General features: G+C 46.4%; 1 protein-coding gene across 1 annotated transcript in view; it reads left to right on the top strand.

Annotated features, from left to right (window-relative positions):
• Positions 1 to 23,912, top strand: part of Steap3 (STEAP3 metalloreductase) — a 38,875-nt gene that overhangs the window by 730 nt on the left and 14,233 nt on the right. Inside the window, 1 exon segment of the mRNA XM_029567501.1 lies at positions 21,810 to 22,309. Coding sequence (XP_029423361.1) covers positions 21,810 to 22,309 — 500 coding nt within the window.

The following is a 23,912-nucleotide window of genomic DNA, read 5'->3' as shown; positions in this document are numbered from 1 at the left end:
CACCTGCACACACATGGCATACAGAGAGAGAGAAAGAGGGAGAGAGAGAGAGAGAGAGAGAGAGAGAGAGAGAGAGAGAGAGAGAATCCTGACTTATGTGCCCTAGCTTTTTTCTTTTTGATAGGAACGTCTGCCCTTCTTTTAAAATTATAGTTTTTTAAAATGATGTCTAAATAACAATTCCAGGCAGTATTACAAGAAATGTAACAATAAAATGTTTGTAAGAGTCCATCAGAAAGAGGAAATGTTCACTGAGAAAATAGAAGTGTGCCAATTAAAACGTGTGTCTGTCATTAGCTGTTTTGTTTTGTTTTTGAAGCAGAGTCTCATGTAGCCCATGTTGGCCTCTACCTCAATATGTTACCAAGGATGACTTTGAATTCCTAATCCTCCTGCCTTTATCTCTCCAGCGCTGGGATGACAATGTCACCACGGCCTGTTTATATGATGCTGGGAATCGAACGGAGGGCTTCTGTGTGCCAGGCAATGTATTTAACCAGTTGAGCTGCCTCTCCAGTCCTGCCACTAGCATTTAAATGTAGAGCTTGCACTGGTGGCCTCTCTTCCTTCCCCTTGTGGTGGAGGGTAAAAGTTGGTCAAGGAGAGGGCTTAGGGTCCCCAAGCATGAAAGAACAGGAAGGAAGTAGTCCCTGGAATTTGCTGCCTCCCCCAGCCCCCATTCAGGGCCTAGGATAGAGGACCAAGGGAAGTTTGAGAGAACAGTTGAGGAAAGACTGACTGAGAAAGCCTGAGGAGAGCCTGGAAAACTGTTTCCAACAGCTCAGTAAGAAAGCAAAGGAGACAGGAAGAAAGCAGATAGGAATCTTACATCTCAAATCTTATGCTGACCAGGTGACTGTCTGTGACACCCACATACAGAGACACCACCCTCACTGCACCTAAGAGTCTGGTTGGATGCAGAGGTCAGGTCAGAGCCAGCTCTGGGGCCGGGGAGAAGTCCTTTAACCTGTCTGAGGCTTGGTTTTTGACGTACAAAGTAGAAGTAGTGATGGTCTTCTGTGGGCCGTACCAGAAGTATATGTACAAGGTCATGATCCCATACAGTGTGAATCTAGCCTCCTTTCCTATTCTTTTCTTTTCATTTGACCTGGGGATATTTGTGCTGTGTGGATGCCAGGCACTTACTGAGTGCTGGGATGTGCTGGTCCCCTTCTTCTCTGTAGGGAGCTGTAGCCTTATGCCCCAGGGGAAGCCCTGCATCACTCCACCCAGGAAGTCCCATGGCAGAAATGGGGAGAAGAGGACTTCCCCGAAACTGCTTCATTTGCATAGCAAGAGTGCCAGTTTTCACTTAGACTGCAGATGGTCCCAAGCTTAATGATGGCTTGTCTTAGGATCTTCAACTTTAAAACATTACAAAAACAATAGCGTTCAGTTGAAACTGTAGTTCAAATTTTGAATTCAAAGTTTTTCCCAGGCTAACAATAAGGAGCTTATAACACTTTATATTTAAGGTATATTCAGTGTGATGGGTTTGTTGGCTGCAGTCCCACCATAAGTCAAGGAGCATCCTGTTCTTCAGGTCCTTAAGCTGAGGAAGACTGTACGTATATGTGTGTATGCATGTATGAGTATGCGTGTTCACATATATGTGGGGCACATCTGTCTGTCTATGCAGTGTGGAGGCCAGAGGTTGACACAGTGTCTTCATTAATCACTCTCCACCTTGTATATTAAGGCAGAGTCTCTCACTTGAACCTAGAGCTCTCTGAATCACTAGTCTCACTAGGCAGCTAGCCAGAAGATCTTTTGAGAACACTATGATTACAAGCAGGCTGTCATGCCTATCAGCATTTATGTAGATGCTGGGGATCCAAACTCTGGTCCTCATGCTTGCATGACAAGCACTTTATGCACTGAAGACTTATGAACACCTGTGTAGGTGTTTGTGTGTGTGCGATTTATATCAGAGTGTTAGGTTTAACACTAACACCAGCATGTGGGGAGGGATGATGGAGATTGTGAGGGCTAGTCCCCCCGCCAACCTTTAAGGAAAATGCCTGCCACTGTACGTTTGTCCCACCCCTGTGTGCAGAGAGCCTAGGGGACCAGAGGACAAAACATTAATTTTGTCTTAAAAGGGAGCAGCTAGCACTGCTGCTCCTCCTTCTCTTCTTCCTCCACCTTCTTTTTAAAAATTTGTTCAAGTATGTATATGCTCAAGTGAGGGGGGCATGTGTGTGGGGAAGTATGCATATGGAGACCAGAGGATGACCTCAGATGTCACCTTCAGAAACATGTCCACCCCCATTTGAGATAGGATCTCTCATTGGCCTGGAATCCACTAATTAGGCTAGATGGCTGGCCATAAGACCTAGAGATCTCTTGTTTCTGCCTTCCCAGAACTGGGATTACAAGTGCCTGCCACCATGCCTGGATTCTGAGGATCAAACCCTGGTCTTCATTCTTGTGGGGTAAACACATTATCAATGAAGTTGTTCCCTAGCCCCAGGACCTTCTACTGGATCTTGTGATGGCTAACCTTGGCTATAAACTTGAATTTGGAATCAACTGAAACACAAACTTCTGCATATTCCCATGAGAGATTTTTGTTGTTGTTGTTGTTGTTGTTGTCTTTTTGAGACTCGGTCTCCCTTTAGCCCCTGCTGGCCTGGAACTTGCTATGTCAACCAGGCTGGCCTTGAACTCACAGAGATCTGTCTGCCTCTGCCTCCAAGTGCTAGGATTAAAGGTGTGTACCACCATATTTGGCTTTTTTTTTTTTTTTTTTTGGTCTTTTTGAGACAGGGACTCCCTGTAGCTCCAGCTATCCTACTGGCCATGAAGAACAGGCTGGCCTCAATCTCAGAAAGATTTGCCTGCCTTTGCCCCTCACCCAAATGCTGGAACTAAAGGCGTGTGCCATCATGCCCAGAATGAGAGATTTTTTTGATCAGATTATTTGAAGCTGGAAAACCCACCCTAAATGTGGGCAGCACCTTCCAGTGGCAGCCCAGATAAAAGGAAGACAGGAGACACATGCTTTGCTTTAGACTCTTGTCTTCACTCTTGCTGGCAAGTTCATCTGCCCTGTTGCTGTGGCATTCCTTCACTGATATTAGAGCCAGCTTCTTCGGGCTTCTGGCGTAGACTGAAGACCAGCAGCTCTCCAGGAATCCTCCAGGCCTTCAGCGCCAGATTGAAACTGCTGAGACATCCAGCCCCGTGAGCAGCTACCAGATTGTCAGCCTCTCCAGTGTGAGAGACAGCCACTGTTGGGCTACCTAGACCATATCCTGTAAGTCAATCTGATAAATCCCATATATGGTTCTATCAGTTCCGTTCCTCTAGAGAACCCTAAGTAATATGGATTTTTCTAGCAGGAGTGATTCTAGAGAAACAGAATTGAAAGGATAAATTTCTCTAATAGGTTTGGTGGTATCTGGAGCTGGATCTCCAACTCGATGAAACCTCCAGATACTAAAGACTCCCCTGGTAGCATAGAGAGCAGTGAGACTCCACGGCATAAACTACTTAAAAAACTATGCAAGACGAATGCATTTGATTCTCCTGGGTCACCTCTTGTGAGGAACAAGGAATTGAGCAACTCTACATAAAACTTTTGACCGTTTTTGGAAAATAAGGAAAATAAAATGTTGACTGGCTGCTTTTAGCATCTCTGGATAAAGTGACAAAGGCAAAAAATGAGTTCAGTGATGAAATTAACCAGCTCCAGATTCACATAAACAAATAGGGTTTCTAAGTGTGCTCTGGCGGAGAATCTTCACTCCAGCAGCCATGGAGTCCAAGTGGCCGAAAATCAAACTCAAATCCCCATCATATGACTGACTTACAAAATAAATTTAAGTCCCAGCCTCCAAGAGTGTTGGCAGTTAAAAGTGAGTATTGATTGGAAAAAAGTGGGAGTCTGTAACTTGGGATGGAACTGCATGGGAGGGAGGATCCTAAGGAGGTTGAGGGTGTTGAATTCGATGCTCCTGAAGATTTTATTTCACCTGAAGAAGTCTCCCCACACTTTAGCACAGGATGCACCTCCACCCTCACCCCCTGCGGTACTGCCCTTACCACCCCCTACCCTACCCCTGTCTGAGGGAACTAATACTGCTTTGTCTGCCAAACCTAAGTGGCCTTCTCTGAAGGAGATGCCAGGAAAGACAATGCTAAGGTGCCCACCAATTGTTGCCTCTAGATCTATAGCCAGACTCAAGGCTATGCAAGCCCCTAGAGTAAGATAGAAAGTGTGGGCCATGAGGAGGCGTGCTATACTACTAAAGAACTTAATGAGATTGCTAATTCATTCAAGAAGTCTGGGGTATGTGTGTGGGGATGTTTTTTGGGGTTTTTTTTTTTTTTTTTTGGTCTTTTTGAGACAGGGTCTCCCTGTAGCCCCAGCTGTCCTGGAACTCACTACGTAAACCACGCTAGCCTTGAACTCCACCTGCCTCTGCCTCCCAAGTACTGGAATTAAAGGCATGTGCAACCACACCTGGCACAAGCTGGGGTTTTTTTTGTTGTTGTTTGTTTGTTTTTGGTCTTTTTGAAAAAGGGTCTCCTTGTAGGCCCAGCTGACCTGGAGCTTGTTATGTAGACCAGGTTAGTCTTGAACTCTCAGAGATCTGCCTACCTCTGCCTCCCGATTTCTGGGATTAAAGGTATGCGCCACCACGCCCAGCTGGGAATTCGTGTTAAGGGTGTGAGATAATGGTAGAAGGAACCTAAAACTGGATTAGGCTGAATTTATAGATTTGGGTCCTTTGAATGGAGATTCTAGGTTTAATAAGGAAGTTTGCACAATTAAAAAGGTACCAAGAAGGCTGGGTATGGTGGCTCACACCTTTAATCCCAGCACTGCACTCGGGAAGCAGAGGCAGGCATAGTTCAAGACCAACCTGGTTTACCTAGTGAGTTCCAGGCCAGCCAGAGCTATATAGTGAGACCCTGACCAAAAAAAAAAAAAGTGCCAAGAGTTTGATTTGTTGACCGATGTATGTGTGAAAAGGTGAAAAGATGGCCTACTAACAAGCTAGAGATGCCTGATTCCCCTTGGCTTAGTGTTGATGAAGGGATTTTAAGGCTCAGGGAAATTGGAAAGATAAGGTAGATTTGATGTTTACAATCTCCACAATGTTTAATGATGTTTAATCCTCCACAATGGGAGGGCCCAGAACTCTGTGACAAGCACATTTAAAGAGGTTTGTCGTTGCTCTTCTCCCAGAGACCTTAGCATTGGAGACACAATGAGAAAAAGGGCTACAGTGGATAACAGCAATAGGGAATCCAGGCCTGTCAATCCATTTCCAGATTTGAACCAGTTTCCAGACCCAGAACCCTTTGAACAAAGGAAAGGCCGCGTCCCCTTGAGGAAGGAAGTTGTTACAATACCAAAGAGTTTTACTGTTATCCTTTCTCCTGTCCTTCCCCAGAGGATCCTTTGACCTTTTACTAGGGTAACTCAATACTGGGGAGAAGGAAAAAGACTTTTTCTGGGGACTATTGAATACTGGTTCTGAACCGACATTGATTCCAGGAGACCCCAAAAAGCATTGTGGCCCTCCAGTTGAAGTAGGGACTTACAGAGGGCAGGTGATTGATGGAGTTTTGGCTAAAGCCTAACTCACAGTGAATGGGTCCAGTGGATCCCCAAACTCATCCTGTGATTATTTCCCCAGCCCCAGAATGTATACTTGGGATATACTTAGAAGATGGCAAATCCTCACACTGTTGCTGTGGTAAAACACTGACCAAAACCAACTTGGGAGGAAAGGGTTTATTTCAGCTTAAAGGTTACTGTCCATAGAGGGGAGCCAGGGCGGGAATCTAGGAGCAGGACTCTGGAGGCAGGAACTGAAACAAAGACCATGGAGGAATGCTGATGATTGGCTTGCTTCCCCTGGCTTGCTCAGCTACATTTCTGTCCAAGTATGGCTCTGCTCAAGGTGGGCTGACTCCTCCCATATCAACTAGCAAACAAGAAAACACCTCACAGACATTGTCACAGATCAATCTGATCTGGGCATTTCTTCAGTTGAGGTGGCTCTAGTTTATGTCAAGCTGACAGAAACTAACCAACATAACTCCCTGACCTGTGGAATAAGGACTATGGTTGGAAAGGCCAAATGGAAGCCTTTCTCCCAGAGACCTTAGCATTGGAGATACAATGCTCTACCAGAGAAAATGGTGAACCCCAAACAATGTCACATCCCTAGAGGGATTATAGGAATTACTGCCCCATCAAGGAATTGAAAGATGCAGGGGTGGTGATTCTCCTGCATCTCCCTTTTAAAAAATATTTTTTTTAATTTTTATTTTGTGTATATGAGTATATTGCCTGCATATATGTAAGTGCAGTGCCGGGGAAGTCAGAAGAGGGCGTCAGATTCCACTGGAACTGGAATTACAGATGGTTGTTAGCTGGGAATTGAACCTGGGTCTTCTGCAAGAGCAGCCAGTACTCTTAACTGCTGAGCCATCTCTCCAGTGCCCCATATCTTCCTTTAATGCTCCTTTTTGGCCTGTGCAAAAGCCAGATGGATTGTGGAGAATGACAGTTGACTTACCAGAAACTAATCAAGTAGTGACTCCAATTGCACTGCTGTGCCAGATGTGGTTTCCTTACTTGAGCAGCATAACACATCTGATACCTGGTATATAACTATTGATCCAGAAAATACTTTTTTCTCAATACTGGTCTATAAGGACCACATGGAACAATTTAGCAGCAGTCCACTTTTCTTGTTCTACCCAAAGTAGAACAGTAATTTCTTCCAGTTAGTTCTCCAGCCCATGGTGGGCAGCACCATCCTTAAGCCGGTATGCCAGGGCTATATTAAAAAAGCTAACCAAGCTTGAGCCAGTGAGTAACCAGAGAACAAGCTAGTGAGCCACATTCCTTTATGGGTTCCGCTCTATGTTCCTGCCTTGACTCCCCTCAGATGGACTGTGACCTGGAAGTCTGTGACCCTTTCCTCCTTGAGCTGCTTTTGGTCTAAGTGCCTTATCAAAGCAGCAGAAAGCAAATTAGAACAGACCTTGAATTTTGTCAGTTGGAGGAAAGAGGATTTTGACACAAAAAGATTAATTCAGAAAACAAAACTTGGGGTTCTGAATAGGGACGGTCTACGATCAAGGAAGATGCCAGCTAGCAAGGGCCGAGGAGATGGGTTCCGCTCTATGTTCCTGCCTTGACTCCCCTCAGATGGACTGTGACCTGGAAGTCTGTGACCCTTTCCTCCTTGAGCTGCTTTTGGTCTAAGTGCCTTATCAAAGCAGCAGAAAGCAAATTAGAACAGACCTTGAATTTTGTCAGTTGGAGGAAAGAGGATTTTCACACAAAAAGATTAATTCAGAAAACAAAACTTGGGGTTCTGAATAGGGATGGTCTACGATCAAGGAAGATGCCAGCTAGCAAGGGCCGAGGAGCCACAGCTGGAACTTGAGGACCTCCTTGACTGGTGATTGGATCGTGCCCTCCACTCCTGTAATGGTTACCAGGAGCCTATGGACATGAGAGCCATTGGCCAGCATTCCTGAGCCTCCTTCTACAGTACCTCCAGTACCAGGCTGTGCTTAGTGCACCTCAAATCTGGTGTTTGGTTTTCACACTTTGACCACAGCTAATTTGTTAACTTTTGTATTTATTTGTAGTACTTAAACTCACTTGTGCATAGGGCCTAGGCAGCAGTAAGTTTCTGAAATAGTAAAATGCTCTGGCACATGTTACATATTACTGGACTGCAGTGGGGCTAGAAACTCATGTTATCCCAGCACTGGGGAGGTGGAGACAGGAAGGTCTCTGGGGCTCATTAGTCTGCAAGCCTAGCCTACTTGGTGAGTTCCAGGCCAGCAAGAGGTTTCTCAAAAAAGGAGGTGGATGGTGCCTCAGAAACAACACCTGGGGTTGTCCTCTGGCCTCCACATGCAACCAAACACATGCAAACATATATATGCATACATATATACAGAAAGAGAGAGACAGAGACAGATTTGTGCTGTTTCATCACCATTGGGAGATGCAGGGCCCCAGCTGGATTCTGGGAGAACAGCCAAGACCACAAACACACCCCGCCCTTGGGCACAGAATCCAGACGTTATATTATTCACACCACAAACATTAATTGAGCACCTACTGGATACCAGGCCCAGGCTATGTACTGGAGGTATAGGTATGAGTAAGAAATAGCCTGTATTGGTGTGGGGGTGACAAGTGAAGCAGGAGATGACGTGTCAGAAATGGGACAGAAGGGCTGAGTGAGTCACAGTGTGAGATTCCCCTTTGTCCTGGCCCAGAAACTAAGAGTTGCTTCTGGAGCCCGTCCCTTATGGTCTTGGGAAAGTCAGTCTGTGCTAGCCCTCGGCAGGGGTTGGGAAGTGGCTGATCCTGCCCCTCAATGTAGCTGTAGAAAGAGGGTGGTGGCTAATCGTGTCCTTAGGAGTCCAGAAAATTGTTATTCAGAACCAGGGAGGTTCTACCAAAGCCTTCCTGGTAGGAATTTATAACTGGGCAAAACAGGAAGAAGTAACATCTACAAGCCTGAGACCCAGGTGGAAGGCCTGGAGCTGTCTTTGTGTGTCTTGGCTGCCTTGGTCTTCTTGCTCCCACACTTGCCTGCCCAGGAACAGAGCAGCACAGTCTTTTTCCTGATTTTGCAAATCCCCCACCATGGCAAAGGGAGGAGCAATCACAGCCCATAAGACCCACGCAGCTCCAAGCCTCCACCTCACCTCAGACGCTGAGACTGCAGAATCAGACACTGTTTCTCCATGGTCCCCATCCCAGCTGGATTAACCAGCCTGCAGAAGCTGGCTGACTCCATAGGCCTGCTCATGGAGTTCCCTGGGCTCAGATAAGCTGGTCTTCCCTGGCTCCCACAATGTCTGGTCAGGGTCCCATTGGAATCTGTGACAGTTAATATAATCAAGGATAGGATCTAGAATCAGGCAGGAGGTGAGGCTCTAGGGGTGTCTATGAGTAATTATTTAGATTCTGTTAGCCTCTGAGCATGCTTGTGAGGAATTATCTAGATCCTGTTAGTTGAGGTGGGAAGACCCACCCTAAATATGAGGGGTCCATTCCTTGAAGGAGAGTCCCAGACTGAATAAAAAGGAGAAAGCCAGCTGAGCGCCAGCATTCATCTCTCTGCTTTCTGACTGTGGGATCAGTGTGACCAGCTGCCTCATGCTCCTGCTCCCATGTCTTCCCTACCATGATGGACTGTACTCTTGAACTGTGAGCCAAAATAAACTTTCTCCCTTAAGCTGCTTTTGTTCAGGGTACTTTATCGTAGTAACAGGAACTAATACAGACTCTTGCTTCCAGCTGCATTGCAGAGCCAGCCTGTCTCCTAAAATCCCCATGTGGATCTAGTATCTTCCTTCCTACTGGATGCCTAGTAGGAACTCAAGGAATCTTTAGGGATTTCATAGAGAAGGTGTGGCAGGACTGAGCATTACTGTGCACTGTCCAAACCCAGGGGGCATTCTGCACATGGGTTCCTGTGTATAAGATGATGTGTGCAGAAGATGATGAAGAGGATGCAGGGGCTGGAGCATCCACTGTGGCTTCAAGCCTTGGTACTTACCACAGGGCCTTCCTTTTCTCCCTCCCAGCTGGCACTGGCCATCCAGCTGCTGTGTCTGTTGGCTGTGGGTCAAGAAAAGTTGTCCCGATGAATACATATTCTGGCCTTGGCTGTCGAATTGAGGAAATGAAAGTGAATGGAGGGGAGGTGGCCATTTTGATTCTTCAGACAAAATGCTCAGTCTTTCAGGGACATCTGCCCAGCCAGGATGTCAGTTAGGGAGCACTGGGGTCCTCGGGTCTTTGTGATTCCCCAATACCATGCTTCTCTCCCAGCCTGCTGTGGACCTGCTGACCCACCTGTGGCAGAAGTGGGGGCCATGGAGTTTGCTTGTTTACCTTGGCTGAAATGCCACCATGACATCTATCTCCCTCTCACAGTTATTATGGGGGGTGTATTAGTGACTTTTCTTGTTGCTGTGACAAAATACCTGACAGAAGTAACGGAAGGAAGGGTTTCCTTTGCCTCACAGTCTGAGGGTGCAGACCATCATGGTGGGAAGGTGTGGTAGCAGGAGCAGGAGGCAGCTGGTCACACTGACCCACGGTCAGGAAGCAGAGAGAGATAAATGCTGGTGCTCAGCTCACCTTCTCCTTTTTATCAGTGGTAAACCCCAGTTCTTGGGATGGTGCCAACCACATTTAGGGTGGGTCTTCCCTCAGACATGTCTAGAGATTTGCTCCCAGGTGATTCTGGACCTTGTTAAGTTTATGATATTAACCACTGTGGGAGATCTCTTGGTTCTTCTTGAAGGAAAGAATTCAGTCAAGAGACATAGGCAATTTAAGCGTAAGTTTATTTAGCAAAACTAAGCAAAGCAAACAGTCTAAAGAGAGATTGGAGTGAGTTGCTCCAAGGTGGGGAGCAGCCTAGTCGTTCTGTATTGTGGATTTGAAAGAAGTTTATGGATATTTATGAGTTGAGTGGAATATTCATGAAGTTGGTGACCCTTTTTACTCCTAAATCCTGGTGGACCATTCCCCCTTTTATGGGCTTTCTTCCCATTGATCCTCTAGAGAAAAACCACAAAATTGGGTGATCAAAGCCACAATGCAAATGATATTATGATGACATCAGGTTTTCTGAGGATGCAAAACCTTTATGCACATGTGTGGGAAATTGATCTGGTGTCTTAGTTTCTGATACAGTGGGAGCAGTCTAACTGATGCTTCAAGGATGTTTAACCACAATGACACATCTGACCATCAGGAGACACAGCCACCAAGTTGCGGCTGCAGTTTGCCTCATTTTCCTGTTATCTCATCTCTAGCTGCTGGCCTACCAGGAGTCACAGTGAACCCCTGGGCACTGGAAGGAGTGCAGGGATAGAGAGCATGCTCCTGAGACCGAGAAGACAGGTGGCTGGCTAGTCCAGGGCTTCACGTAGTCCTGGGGCTTTGTGGAGGAGGTAGCGGGGAGCTAGCTGGGCCAACGGGAAGAAGGAGATGCCAGAATTGAAATGCCTTTTAAAATTTTTAGTACATTTATTTTTTTGTATGGTGGGGAATGGGTAAGAGAACAACTTTCAGAAGGTGGTTCTTTCCTTCCACTATGTGGGTCTTGGGGATTGAACTCAGGTCATCAGACTTGGCAGCAAGTACTTTTACCTACTGAGTCATCTCACCAGCCTTGGAGTGTCTCTTGAAGCAGGTGATTCATTGGTTGACCCTTTCCTTCCCAAGTTCTTTTCTCTCTTTTCTTGTCACTTTGTTTTTCTCATTCCTTCCTTTCTTCCTTTCTTCCTCCTTGAACTCTTGATCTTCCTGACTCCCCTTCCCAAGTTCAGGTATTAAATTGTTCACCACCATGCTCAGTTAATGCTGTGCTGGGGACGGAACCTAGGGCTTTGTGCGTACTAGGCAAGTACTGTACCAACTGAGCTACACCCCTAGCCCCTTCTCCAGTTCATTATTGAGTAGCTGCCACAGTGACTTTTAAAGTATGATCCCTGGGCCTACGGTACCCCACTTACTGGTAAAGGTGGTCAACATTAGGTTCCTCAGTAGATACCAGTGTGGCCCAGCTGGACCTTTTGTGCCAGATACTGTTGAGTGCTATGGTCTCAAAAGTAAATTGCATTGAGTTCCTTGTAGGAGCCTGGGAAAATGCCAGACAGGAAGGAGTTAAAACACTGCCTGGCAGGGCAGTGGTTGCTCTTTGGAGCTGGGGAGGCAGAGGGGAATTCCCTGTGGGTAATCAAGGAGCTGGGAATCCTGGCAGGGAAGGGTGGACTGGGGGAGCCATGGCATGGGTCCAGGGCTCCATTTCCAAACTCCGTGGTGTGTCCTGACCTCTTCCTACTGTGCCCTGACCCCTGGCTTCACTTTCCCCACTTCTAAGAGTCCCAGACAGCAGTCTCTCTCTTTTGGCCATCTTTTTTTGTTTATTTGTTTTTTCAGGAAGGGTCTTAAGTAGCCCAGGTTGGCCTCAAACTCACTATGTAGCTGAGGATGACCTTGAACTCTGGATTGATCCTCCTATCTCCTTGATTACAGACATGCACCACCAAGCCCAGTTTATACAGTGCTGGGATCAAACCCAGGACTTCTTGCCTGTTAGGCAGGCCCTCAGCTACATCCCCACCCCATCACACTGTCTTAGAGGGAAATGTGTGTGTCCTTTCAGCCCTTTATCTCAGAGCACATTTTTAGAAAATGTGAAAGTAAAACTTTCCATTTGGTATATTGATTTGGGCGTATCGATTTCTGCTTTACAACAGACAAAAAGGAGTTTTTAAAAAAATCCTAGACAGAGAGAAATAAAATGCAAATGGAGTGAACTTAACAGTCCCAGAATATGTATGCTGTTCACCAGGACTCTTAAACACCACTACCCTCTTGTGTGGGGAAGAGACTGGACCCAGGCAAAGTAACTTGCCCAGGCCACCCAGCTGGCAAGTGTCAGGATGGCACCACTTGTCAGCTGTGCCCTTGTTGCCCAACTTTGTCGTTTACTATGGTGGTGGATCCCAAATCAATCCAGAATGTTCTAAGGTTTCCCATGCTCTGATGACAGCATTGGGGAGCAGTAGCCAGGCCAGACTGGATTACTCCCAAAGTCTAATCATATGAGTATAATGTACTCATTGGATCTTCTGCCTAATAAAGGAAGGGATGACTTTAAGAGAGTTAAGTTCATTGACTGTTGCTATAAAAGACTACGCAAGACTGGATGCTTTATAAGGAAAAGAGGTTTATTCTGACTCCAGGTTCTGCTTCAAGGTGATGGTGTTCTTGCTTACAGAATCCCCAAGTGGCACAGGCCATCCCATGGAAAAGGACTTATCCCACTATAGAGATAGCCTATTAACCCATTATTCACAAATAGATGGATCCCTGTGCATCCAAGCATGTGTGCATGTGCATGACCATTCAGATGCACATGCACATGTGTGTGGAGACCAGAGGCCAACCTTGGGTGTCATTTATTGGATGCCATCCATCTTTGTTTTTTTCTTTTTTTAGACAAGGTCTCTCTAAATTACCCAGGCTGGCCTGGACCTCCCGATCCTCCACTTCAGCCTCCCCAGTGCTGGGATTACAGGTCTGTGTCACCAGATCCATCCAAGAGCTGAGTTCTGAGTTCTCAGGAGTGGAAACTTTTTCTTTAGTATGCATGCCTACATGTATGTATGTATGTATGTATGTATGTATGTATGTATTTGAGGTATGGTATCCTGGTATCTTTGGCTCTGTAGCCGAGGATGATACTGAATTCCCAATCCTCCCCTCTCCACCTTGAATGCTGGGATCACAGGCTTGTTCCACCTCACCCAATTAATATGGTGCTAGAGATGGAACCCAGGGCTTCCTGCATGCTAGGGAAGTAGTCTATCAACTGAGTCACAACCTCAACCCATAGCTTGTTTTTTATTTTAATTTTCAAAATTAAATTTATTGATGCCATGACAGATGTATAGAGGTCAGAGGACAACTTGGAGTTTATTCTCTCCTTCCACTATATTGGTGGGAATAAAACTCAGGTCATCAGGTTTGGTGGCAAGAGCCTTTACCAACTAAGCCATCTCTCCAGTCCCTACCCACTTTCCCCATATTGTTTTTTGAGACGGTCTGTCTCCACTCTGGGGCTTACTGATTTGGCTAGACTGATCAGTCAGGGAGCCCCAGCTCTGGGATTAAAAGTGTTCACCAACATGCCCAGGTTTTTATACATGGGCTCTGGTGATGGAACTCAAGACTTCATGTTTGCAAGGCAAGCATTTTACCAACTGAGCTTCTCTCCAGCCCCTCTAATCTATCTCTTCAAGGTTCTGCCTCTTCCTGTCTCATAATCAGATTACATGTCAATGTGAATTTGAGAGGGGACAAACCAGATTCAAACTTGAAGGATTAATGAGACCCAGTGCCTGTCTTGGAAGATTGGCAGCTGTGTGCTGTATCTACCTGTATATCCTTATGAAACCCAGGCCTTCCCACCTCCCATTGGAACACATCTGTCCTGTCCCTGAGCACCCCAGGAGTGAGCAGTGGAGTGACGCCCTCTCCCACACCCAGTACTCACAGATCCATCCACACCACTCTGGAAAAGTGGACCTAGCGATAAAACAAAAGCTACAGGGCCCTCCAAGGCCAGGACTTTGTTAAGCCCCAGAGACTGAGGTTCCTCCTCCCCCAGTACTTATTGGCAGCTGTTGCACAAGCCTCAATTCTCTGCAGATCGTGGGGCTTAAGAGATCAACTATGTAGAAAACAACTAGGCAAAGCCTCAGAGGCCCGAGGAGTCAAAGGATGTCACAGAATCCCTCTCTCCCCAAACTGCTTACTTCATTCACGCTAATGATAGTCTGTGGAAACTCATTTTCTTTCTTTTTAAAAATACAATTTTTGTGTATATGTGTATGTGTGATGCCTGGAATTGAACTGCAAAAGTATATAGAAACTTTATTTACTTATTTTTAAATATGTGTAATGGGAAAGTTGTGCACATGAGTGCAGTGGCTACAGAGGCCAGAGGTGTTGGATCCCCTGGAGTTACAGGGAGTTGTGAGTCAACCAATGCGTGTACTGGGAACCAAACTTGGGTCCTCTAGGCCAGAGCTCAACCTTGGGTGTTTTTCCTCAGGACAAAATCCACTTCATTATTATTATTAGAATTTGGTCTTTTTGAGACAGGGTCTCCCTGTAGCCACAGCTGGCTTGGAACTCTTTTGTAGACTGGGCTGGCCAAGATCTTACAGAGATGGCCTCCATCTGCTTCTCGAGTACTAAGATTAAAGGTGTGCACCAACACACCCAGCAGATACAGGGTTTCTCATTGAACCTGGAACTCACTAATTCCACTAGGTAGATGGCCAGCAAGCCCTAGGAATCCACCTGTCTCCACAGCCTCAGTTTTGGGACCATACCTGACTGCTTTATGTTGGTGCTAGGGTTCAAACTCAGGTTCTTATGATTGCACAGCAAGCCCTTTTCAGACTGAGCCATGTTCCCAGCCCCTCAGTGCCCATGTTTTTAATACTAAGCTGCACATCACAAACCCTGAAGTTTATCCATTTGAACTGCACAAGTCACTGGTTTTTCATATATTCAGTTGTGTAACAGTTACCACCATCAATTTTACACTTGTGTCACCACAAAAAGAAACCCTGTGCTGCTGAGCTCACCACCACTCTCCCAAAGCCTCCGACACCCTACAGCCACTAACCTGCTTTCTGTTTGCAGATCTACTTCCTCTGGTGCTTTGTATTGATGGAGTCATACAATACGTGACCCTCTTCACTGCCTTCCTCCACTAAGCATACTGCTTTGGTTTTTTTGAGACAGGATCACTCCAAATAGCACAGGCTGACCTTAAACTCAAAATCCTCCTACTTCAGATTTTCCTGTGCTTGGATTAGAGGAGTGCAGTGCTCTAGCCAGCAAGCATAATACTTACAGATTTCATCCATGTTGGCTCTTTTTTGCAACTGGGTCCTTGAGATAGACCCTGATTTAACCATCAGTTGACAAGAATTTGGGTTATTTCTACTTTCTGCTACTGTGATCACTGTTATACATGTTTTTGCATAGATCTATGTTTTCATTTCTCCTGGGAGCAGAATAGCTGGGCCTGTGGAAAACTCTCTGCTTAACTCTGTGAGGACCCATCAGACCATCTTCCATGGTGCCTGTACTGCTTCCCATTCCCGCAACAGTGTGTGAGCTTCTGACTTCCGAGCTGGCAAGATGGCTCAGCAGATAAAGTTTACTGCTTTGCTTACTGCAAAGCCTGATGGTTTGAGTTTGATCCCCACATGGTGGAGGAGAACCAACTCCTCTGATACACACACACACACACACACACACACACACACACACACACAAATAATGAAGTTTTAAAAACTTTTTAAAGAGATCCTGACTTATCTCCACCCTCAGCTGCACTTGATACTATCTGCTTCTGTGATCATCAGAGCATTCCCTGTAAGTGTGGAGTAGTGTGGTATTGGGGTTTTAATTTGCATTTCCCTGAGGAAATTTTTCATCAATTATACCTTATTTAGAGAAATGTTTGTTTAATGCTTTTGCCCATTTTTATATTGTCATTTGTGGGGTTAAAAAATTTAAATAACATATATTTATTGTTTATGGTAGGGGGCACACATGTGCCATGGGGCAATGTGGAGGTTGGGGACAATTTCAAGAGTCTGTTCTCTCCTTCCAAAACGTGGGACCTGGGAATTGAATTCAGTTTGGCAGACTTGGCAGCAAGCCCCTTTACCCACTGAGCTATCTTGTGGGCCCTCATTTGTGCTTTTAGGAGTAACTTGTGAGATCTGTATACTCTTTGTGGGGTTTGTCAGGGTCTTCTGTTCTGTGGGTTAGCTTTTTTCTGTCTTGGTGGATACCGGGGCCTTCTTGTCTGCAGCAAATTAGCAGGACCTGGGGCTGGGGAGGGACTGTCAGAGGCAAACAGCTTTGACAAAGGCCTGACCATGAGAGAGGAGGATAGGAGATGGACAAAAATATTCTACAAAACATAAGGGTGCTGGAGATACAACTCAGTAGAAAATTTACCTGGCATGCATGAGGCCCTGGGTTCTATCCACAGCACTACATAAAACAGGCATGGTGGCCCACATCTGTAATTCCAGTATTCAAGAGGTGGAGGCAGGAGGATCTGAAGTTAAAGGTCATCCTCGGCTACACAGTGAGTTTGCAGTCAGCCTGTACTACATGAGACCCTTTCTCCAAAACAAAACAATATGAAAAGGGCTGGGGAGATGGCTCTGAACAGAGTGTTTACAAGTATGAGGACCTGAATTCAGTTCTCCAGATCCCAAGTGAAAGTCAGACGCAGTAGCACATGTCTGTAATCCCAGCTCTCCTATAGAGATGGGAGGCAGAGACAGGAGAATCCCTGCATCTTGCAGGCCAGTTAGCCTAGTATACAGAGTGGTGAACAAAAGACCCTGCCTCAAACAAGGTAAGGACCAACACCCGGGGTTATTCTCTAACTGCCAAACTTATGTGGCATGCCTGCACATGTACACACACGTACACACACACACACACAGATAACATGGGAACCTCAAGCAGCTTAGAGTGATCCTGGGTTCTGGGTGAGAATGTGCCTGCTTTCCCTTATAGTACATATTGCATTTTGGAAGGATAATTATACCCAAGAGATTCAAAGTGGCCTGCCCTGGCCACTCAGTAACTGAAGGGTTGTTACAGCCCAATAGAAAAGGCTAGAGCTGTTGGTTGCACAACTGCCCTCATTTGCACCCACCCAAGAGCAGGCAGGAGCTGGCAGGCTGCCTGAGTATCAGAAGCCACAATTATAGTCTGCGTTTCAGCCTGCTGGGAAGTGTGGTGAAGGACAGGGACACCCTAGCCTCAGTGCCCTTTTGTCTGAAGCTTGGCAAGGCAGTAGGCAGATCTGTGTGCAGGCTACAGGCCTAGGCCCACCAATTAGATTCACTTGCTCTCTGAGATCTTGGTCTATAAATAGAGCCCACGGCTGGGGCCACATCCATCTAAAGACCTGAGCAGATAACTCACTTTTAGTTCCACCACACACACAGGCAGCCAACACCTCCTCTCAGATCTCTAGGATGAGTAAGACCTTCTTTGTCCCCTATCTATCTCCCTACCCTCATGGCCTTCAGACCAGCCATAGGCCTTTTGCAGGGCATAACTGGATGTGGCCATGCCCATGGAGATCTGAGAAGACAGGGGCTGGGGAGATGGCTCAGGAAGTAAAAGAACTTGTTGTGTAAGCATGGACCTGAGTTGGACTCCCCAGAACCCATGAAAAAAACTGGATACAATAGTAAGCATCTGCAATCCAGCATTCCATGGAGATGAGAGGTGGAGGAAGGAGAACTTCCACAAGGCTGAAGACAGCTAGCCTGGTATAGGAAGAGGAAAAGCAACAGAAGCCCTGTCTCAAATAAGGCGAAAGGCAAAGATTGGCACCCAAAGTTGCCCTCTAACTTCCGTATGAGCACAGTGGCATACGCATATCTAGATTCAGACATTCATAGGTGTATACACACGAGAGCTGACAGGACAGTGTGCACACATCTGCACCTGCACCAGGGGCCAAATTTTGTTGACCAAGGGTTTTCCAGCCTTCCTCTCTGCTAATTGGTTGTTGTTTTAAAACAAGGTCTCACTATGTGTCCCTTACTGGCCTGGAACTCACTATGTAGACTAGGCTAACCTTGAACTCACAGAGCTCCCCCTGCCTCTGCCTCCTAGCTTGGATCAAAGGTATGCAACCATTATTTTATTTTTTATTATTATTTTTATTTTATGTGTATGTGTGTATTGCCTGCATCTAGGTAAGTGCACCTGTGTTGTGCAATGCCCGCGAAGGACAGAAGAGGCCATCGGATCCCCTGGAACTGGAGTTATGGACAGTTGTTAGCTGCCATATGGGTACTGGGATTTGAACCTGGGTCTTCTTCAAGAACAGTCAGTGTTCTTAACCACTGAGCCACCTCTCCAGCCCCCAAAATGATTTTTTTAATGTACTAATTTTATAAGGTTTTGTGCCAGGCCATCTGGACCTCACTCCACTTTACTCTCCTGCCTTGGGAGTTTGAGACAGGCTTCCATCCACAATGAGACTGGACCCACTTGGGATTCCCCAGTCAGTTGGCAAATGTGGGCACCCAAGTCTGGAAACCATGTGAGGATTCCTCTTCCCCTTTCCAGGTTCCAGGTGGCTGGGCAGAGGGTCCCTAGTGCTGACCTACAGAGCACCTGCTCTGACTTCCCTCTGGGCCAGCTTCCTAATGCCTGGGGCCTGAGGGGGTGGCACCCGTGCAGGCCAGAGCGTCTGCTTCAGCCAGCCCTTCTCTGCCTAGCAGTGATGCCTGCCAATGTTTAGCTCAGCTCTTTGTTCCAATCCTTTCTTTAAAAACATTTTCTGTATACGTTTAATCCCAGTACTCAGGAGGCAGAGGCAGGTGGATCTCTGTGATTTCTAGGTTAGTTTGGTCTACATAGTGAGTTCCAGGCCAACTGGGGCTAGAAGGAGACCCTGTCTCAAAAAACAAAAACAGAAAACAAACAAAAGAAAAAGGTCTATATTTTATTATTAAGTTTGTATGTGTGAAGCTGTGCACATGCTATGGGGAGCGCAGGGAGGTCAGAGGACAACCTTTGGGAGTCAGTTCTCTCCTTCCACCATGTGGGCCCCCGTGATAGAACCCAGGCTTCTTGATTGCCAGGCTTATCGGCAACCACTTCACACTCTGAGTCATGGAGCCAGTCCTAAGGTCGGATCTTTATTGCTACAACCTGAATTATAAGGAAGGCACTAGATGGTCTCCTATTTTTGGATTCGTATGATATATGTGTGGTTGTGCACGTGTGTGTGTGTGTGTGTGTGTGTGTGTGTTCCTATACATACATGTGTGGAAGCCAGAAGTCAATGTTGGGTATCTTTCTCTCAGTTGTTCTTTTCTTTGCCCGTTTTGACATTTATTTATTTATTTATTTATTTATTTATTTATTATTTGTGGGGGGGTACATGTGCTATGGCATGTATGTGGAGGTCAGAGGACAACCCACAGGAGTTGGTTCTCTCTTGCCATGTGAGTCCTGGGGACTGAAGTCAGGTAATCAGGCTTGGCAGCAAGCACCTTTACTAGCTGAGCCACTTTGCTGGCCCTCCACCTGAGGGACTCCCCTAGAGTCTCTCACTAGGACCTGGGGCTCACCAGTTCAGCCAGGTTGGCTCTGTACCATGCCTAGCATTTTTTTTTTGATTATTCGCTCCATGCTATTTTATTAAATAATGAGTTCCCCTGGGACATTTAAAATATGATTTGACTTACAAAAATTTGATTTACACTCACTTTCCCCCAGAAGCAGAGCTATTGAGGTAACGTTCTATTTGTTTAAAATGATGTTACATGTCCTGTAGCAAATGTTTCAGAATCTTTTCAAAGATTAAAACAAAGATACACACCACAGTTGTGGGAGTGGGAAACAATTTCTGCAGAGAATACATTGTATACAGAAGAAATTAGGAATGGATCTATTTGATTACCCACTTTGAGTTGTCATGAGGAAACCCATGATAGGACCTTGAATGTTTTAGAAGACACAGTCAGTGATATTTACTAGTGATACTTTCCAAATCAACTTATAAACACTCCTAAAAAAATAATAATAACTTAAAACTGATCAAGTGCCAGGCAAGGTAGTGAATTTTTTTTTTTTTTTTTTCTTTTTGAGACAGGGCTTCCCTGTAGCCCCAACTGTCCTGGAACTCACTAGGTAGACCAGGCTGGCCTCTACCTCTCAGAAAACTGCCTGCCTCTGCTTCCTGAGTGCTGGGATTAAAGGTGTGCACCACCACGCCCAGCAGTAGTGAATTCTTATAATCGCAGCACTGGAGATATTGAGGCAAAAAGATAGTGGGTTTGAGGCTAGCCTGGACTACATAATGAGACCCTGTCTCAAAAGAAAATCATCAAAACACTAAAAACTATGGGAAGAATTTTCTGTTTCACAGAGGGACTAAAGAATAATCCTAAAATTAACCTGGGTATGTCACCACCCAAGTCATACCTATGTTTTCACTTAGCTGTTTGGAATCGTGCTGGAATTCTGATATGGATAGCAAATATTCCTGAGTACCTGAATTGTGGGAGGACCAATCAAGAGAAGCCAAGACAATGAAGAGTATTTGGATTGATCTGTTTTAGTGATAATGTTCCACAAATTTTCACATTTGTGTCCCAAATTGTCATAGACTGAATTGCCATTCAAGTTTCTTCATCACACTTTGATACCACTCCTGCCTACCAGAGTGGCAACATTCAGGATGAGGCATGCGACTTAGTCCAAAAGTATCCCTTTCTAATTCTCCTTCTATCCAACTTCCCAAGGAGCATTTCTGATGGCATCATTCTCCCACTCAAAATATCCCAAGGTGGAGCGGAGTGGCCTATGCCTGTAATCCTGGGACCCTGGGAATCCAAGACAGGAGAATCTTAAATTTGACGTCAGTTTGTCTGAAAAGTAAATGAAAAGTAAGAAGAAAGAATATTTCAAGTTCCCTCTGCCATTTTCCCTGAAATTTTGTCTTTCATTCAAAGGTATTCTGTATAAAGAAGCAGAAAGACAGGTAGGAAAATATCAGATATGTAGCAAAAACATCAAAAATCTTTATCTGAGTTGTCAGCATGCCTAGCATTTTTACATGTATTCTGGGAACTGAACTCAGGTCCTCATGCTTGTGTGGCAAGCACTTTACCAATTGAGCCATCTTCCCATCCTAGTTCATGGCTATATTAGCATTCTTCTCTATAGAAAAGGAATATTATCTCTATATCGCCATATTCACTAAGGCAGGGCCTCTCAGTTGAACCCAAAGCTCACTGATAAGAGCTGGTTTAGCTAATCAGTTTGCTCCAGGGATCCCAACTCTGCCTTCTGAGTGCTAGAATTACATGCAGGCGGTCACACTTATCCACCCAACATTTATGTGTGTGGTGGGGATCCAAACTCTGGTCCTCATGCTTGCATGACAAGGGCTTTACCCACTGAGTCCTCTCCCGAGCACTCTTTTCCTGTCCTTCCTCAGAAGACAAAAATACCCCCAACCTGGGTTGTGTACCTGTGCTCTCCCTGGGGTGGGGCTGCTCTTGCTCAGCTTGTCCTCAGTGCTTGCACTTTGAATGGTATATGCTGGAGGAAGACCTGACTGGCCACTTTGGATATGAGGAGGGAGGTGGTGGGCCAGTGGCTGGGAGCCCTCCAGTGAGATCCTTGCATTCTCTTACAGCCAGGGCAATGTCAGGGGAGATGGACAAGCCGCTGATCAGTTGCCACCTGGTGGACAGCGATGGCAGTCTTGCTGAAGTCCCCAACAAGGCTCCCAAAGTGGGCATCCTGGGTAGTGGGGACTTTGCCCGCTCCCTTGCTACACGTCTGGTGGGCTCGGGCTTCAGTGTGGTGGTGGGGAGCCGAAACCCCAAACGCACTGCTGGGCTCTTCCCCTCCTTGGCCCGAGTGACCTTCCAGGAAGAGGCCGTGAGCTCCCCGGAAGTCATCTTTGTAGCCCTGTTCCGGGAACACTACTCCTCACTGTGCGGGCTCAGCGACCAACTGGCTGGCAAGATCTTGGTGGATGTCAGCAACCCCACGGAGCAGGAGCACCTTCGGCACCACCAGTCTAACGCCGAGTACCTGGCCTCGCTCTTCCCCACCTGTACTGTGGTCAAGGCCTTCAATGTTGTTTCTGCATGGACCCTGCAGGCTGGCCCCAGGGATGGGAACAGGCAGGTAGGTGCTGATTACAACCACATCCCAATAAATATAAACAGCTCATTTTCTTCCAGGACTCAGCATGTCAGGCTTTTCATGTATATTGCCTCAGCTAGTCTCCTATCACTGTGAAAAATCTCATCTTACACAGCAGGAAACTGAAGCTTGGAGACTTTTATGGATGTGAGATCCTTGTTCTTTGTGAGATGGGAATTGAGTTTCCCCAGAGTGAGAAGGGAAAGACAATGGCTGTTGACTATTTGGAATCAAGAAGGAAACACTTTGGGGCTGGGGAGATGCGTGGTGGGTAAAGTACATGCTGCACAAATATGAGTACCTGAGTTTAGAGCCCCAGAGTCCACATAAGAGCTGGATGTGGCAGTTGTAATCCTAGTGCTGGGGGACAGAGACAGAGGATCCCTAGGATGTGGTGGCCAGCCTGTCTAGTGGGAATGGTGAGCTTCAGGTTCAGTGAGAGACCCTGCTCAAAACATAAGGTAAGACAGGATAGAGGGAGAGATCAACCTCTGGTCTCCACATTTATTAACACACACACGAACACATATAACATACACACACAAACATGACATGTGCATGTACCACACACATACACCCAAAAGAAAAGGAATGCCAGACTCCATATGTGTGGGAGAATGTTCATCAACAAGCCCACTCAGGGGCCAATTCTTGGGAGAAGTTAGAGGTCCTGACTGCAGGACCCAGAATGAGGCTGCTGACCAAAAGTGGTGCTTATAGGTTACAGACCATCATTGAGGGAAGTCAGGGTAGGAACTCAAGCAGGATCTTGAAAAGCAGGCAGGCTTACTATTCCATGAAGCATTACCTCTAACCAGAGAACTCATAGCCAAGAAAATACAGTAGAAACCAAGGAGGATGCTGCTTGCTGGCCCTCAGGCTCATGTTTAGTCAGCTTTCTCATTCAGTCCAGGACCACCTGCCCAAGGAATTATACTACCCACAATGGGCTGGATTCTCCTACATCAATTAACAGTCAAGACCATCCCCTCCACAGATATGCCCGCAGGCCAGTCTGATCTAGGCAATTCCTTAATTGAGGCTTTCTGCTCAGGTAACTCTAGACTGTGTCAAGTTAACAGTTAAGGCTAACTAGGACAGAGGGCTTGGAGGCAGAGCAAGTGGTCTGGCTGGAGAAGACCCAGGCTCAGGAAGCAGAGAGGGCACTCCAGGCTGATGGGGTCTGCAGGCTATGTGTGAGGCTTGAGAGGCCACTGCACAGACTAGCTGCTCAGTGTTGGAGACTGGGCAGACCTCAGCCTTGTCAGCACGCACCTTGGCGTGCTTTGGGATCTGAAGACACCAATGTGTGGTGCTCATGAGGAACAGCAGGCTTATAGGATGAAAGGGCAGGCAGGGTTGGTTTGGGGCTGAGGGTCTTGAGGAACCATGGGACAGCATCAGAGGGGACACCTGCACTGAGGGACACATCTGTAATCATTGCTATATACATTCAGGGCCACTTGCAAGACCCTATCACCAAGCAGCTCCAGGGCAAGGCCCTAGTCCTCTGAAGCCCCTGTCCCAGGGGCCGTGAAGCCATAGTTTTCTCAAGCAGCCATTCCAAGCAACACAGGCTGCCTGA

The sequence above is a fragment of the Nannospalax galili genome, unplaced genomic scaffold (genome assembly GCF_000622305.1).
Source record: "Nannospalax galili isolate Female #2095 unplaced genomic scaffold, S.galili_v1.0 scaffold779, whole genome shotgun sequence".
NCBI lineage: Eukaryota > Metazoa > Chordata > Mammalia > Rodentia > Spalacidae > Nannospalax > Nannospalax galili.
Note: the sequence above shows the minus strand (reverse complement) of the source record. Positions and strands in the feature narration are given on the sequence as shown.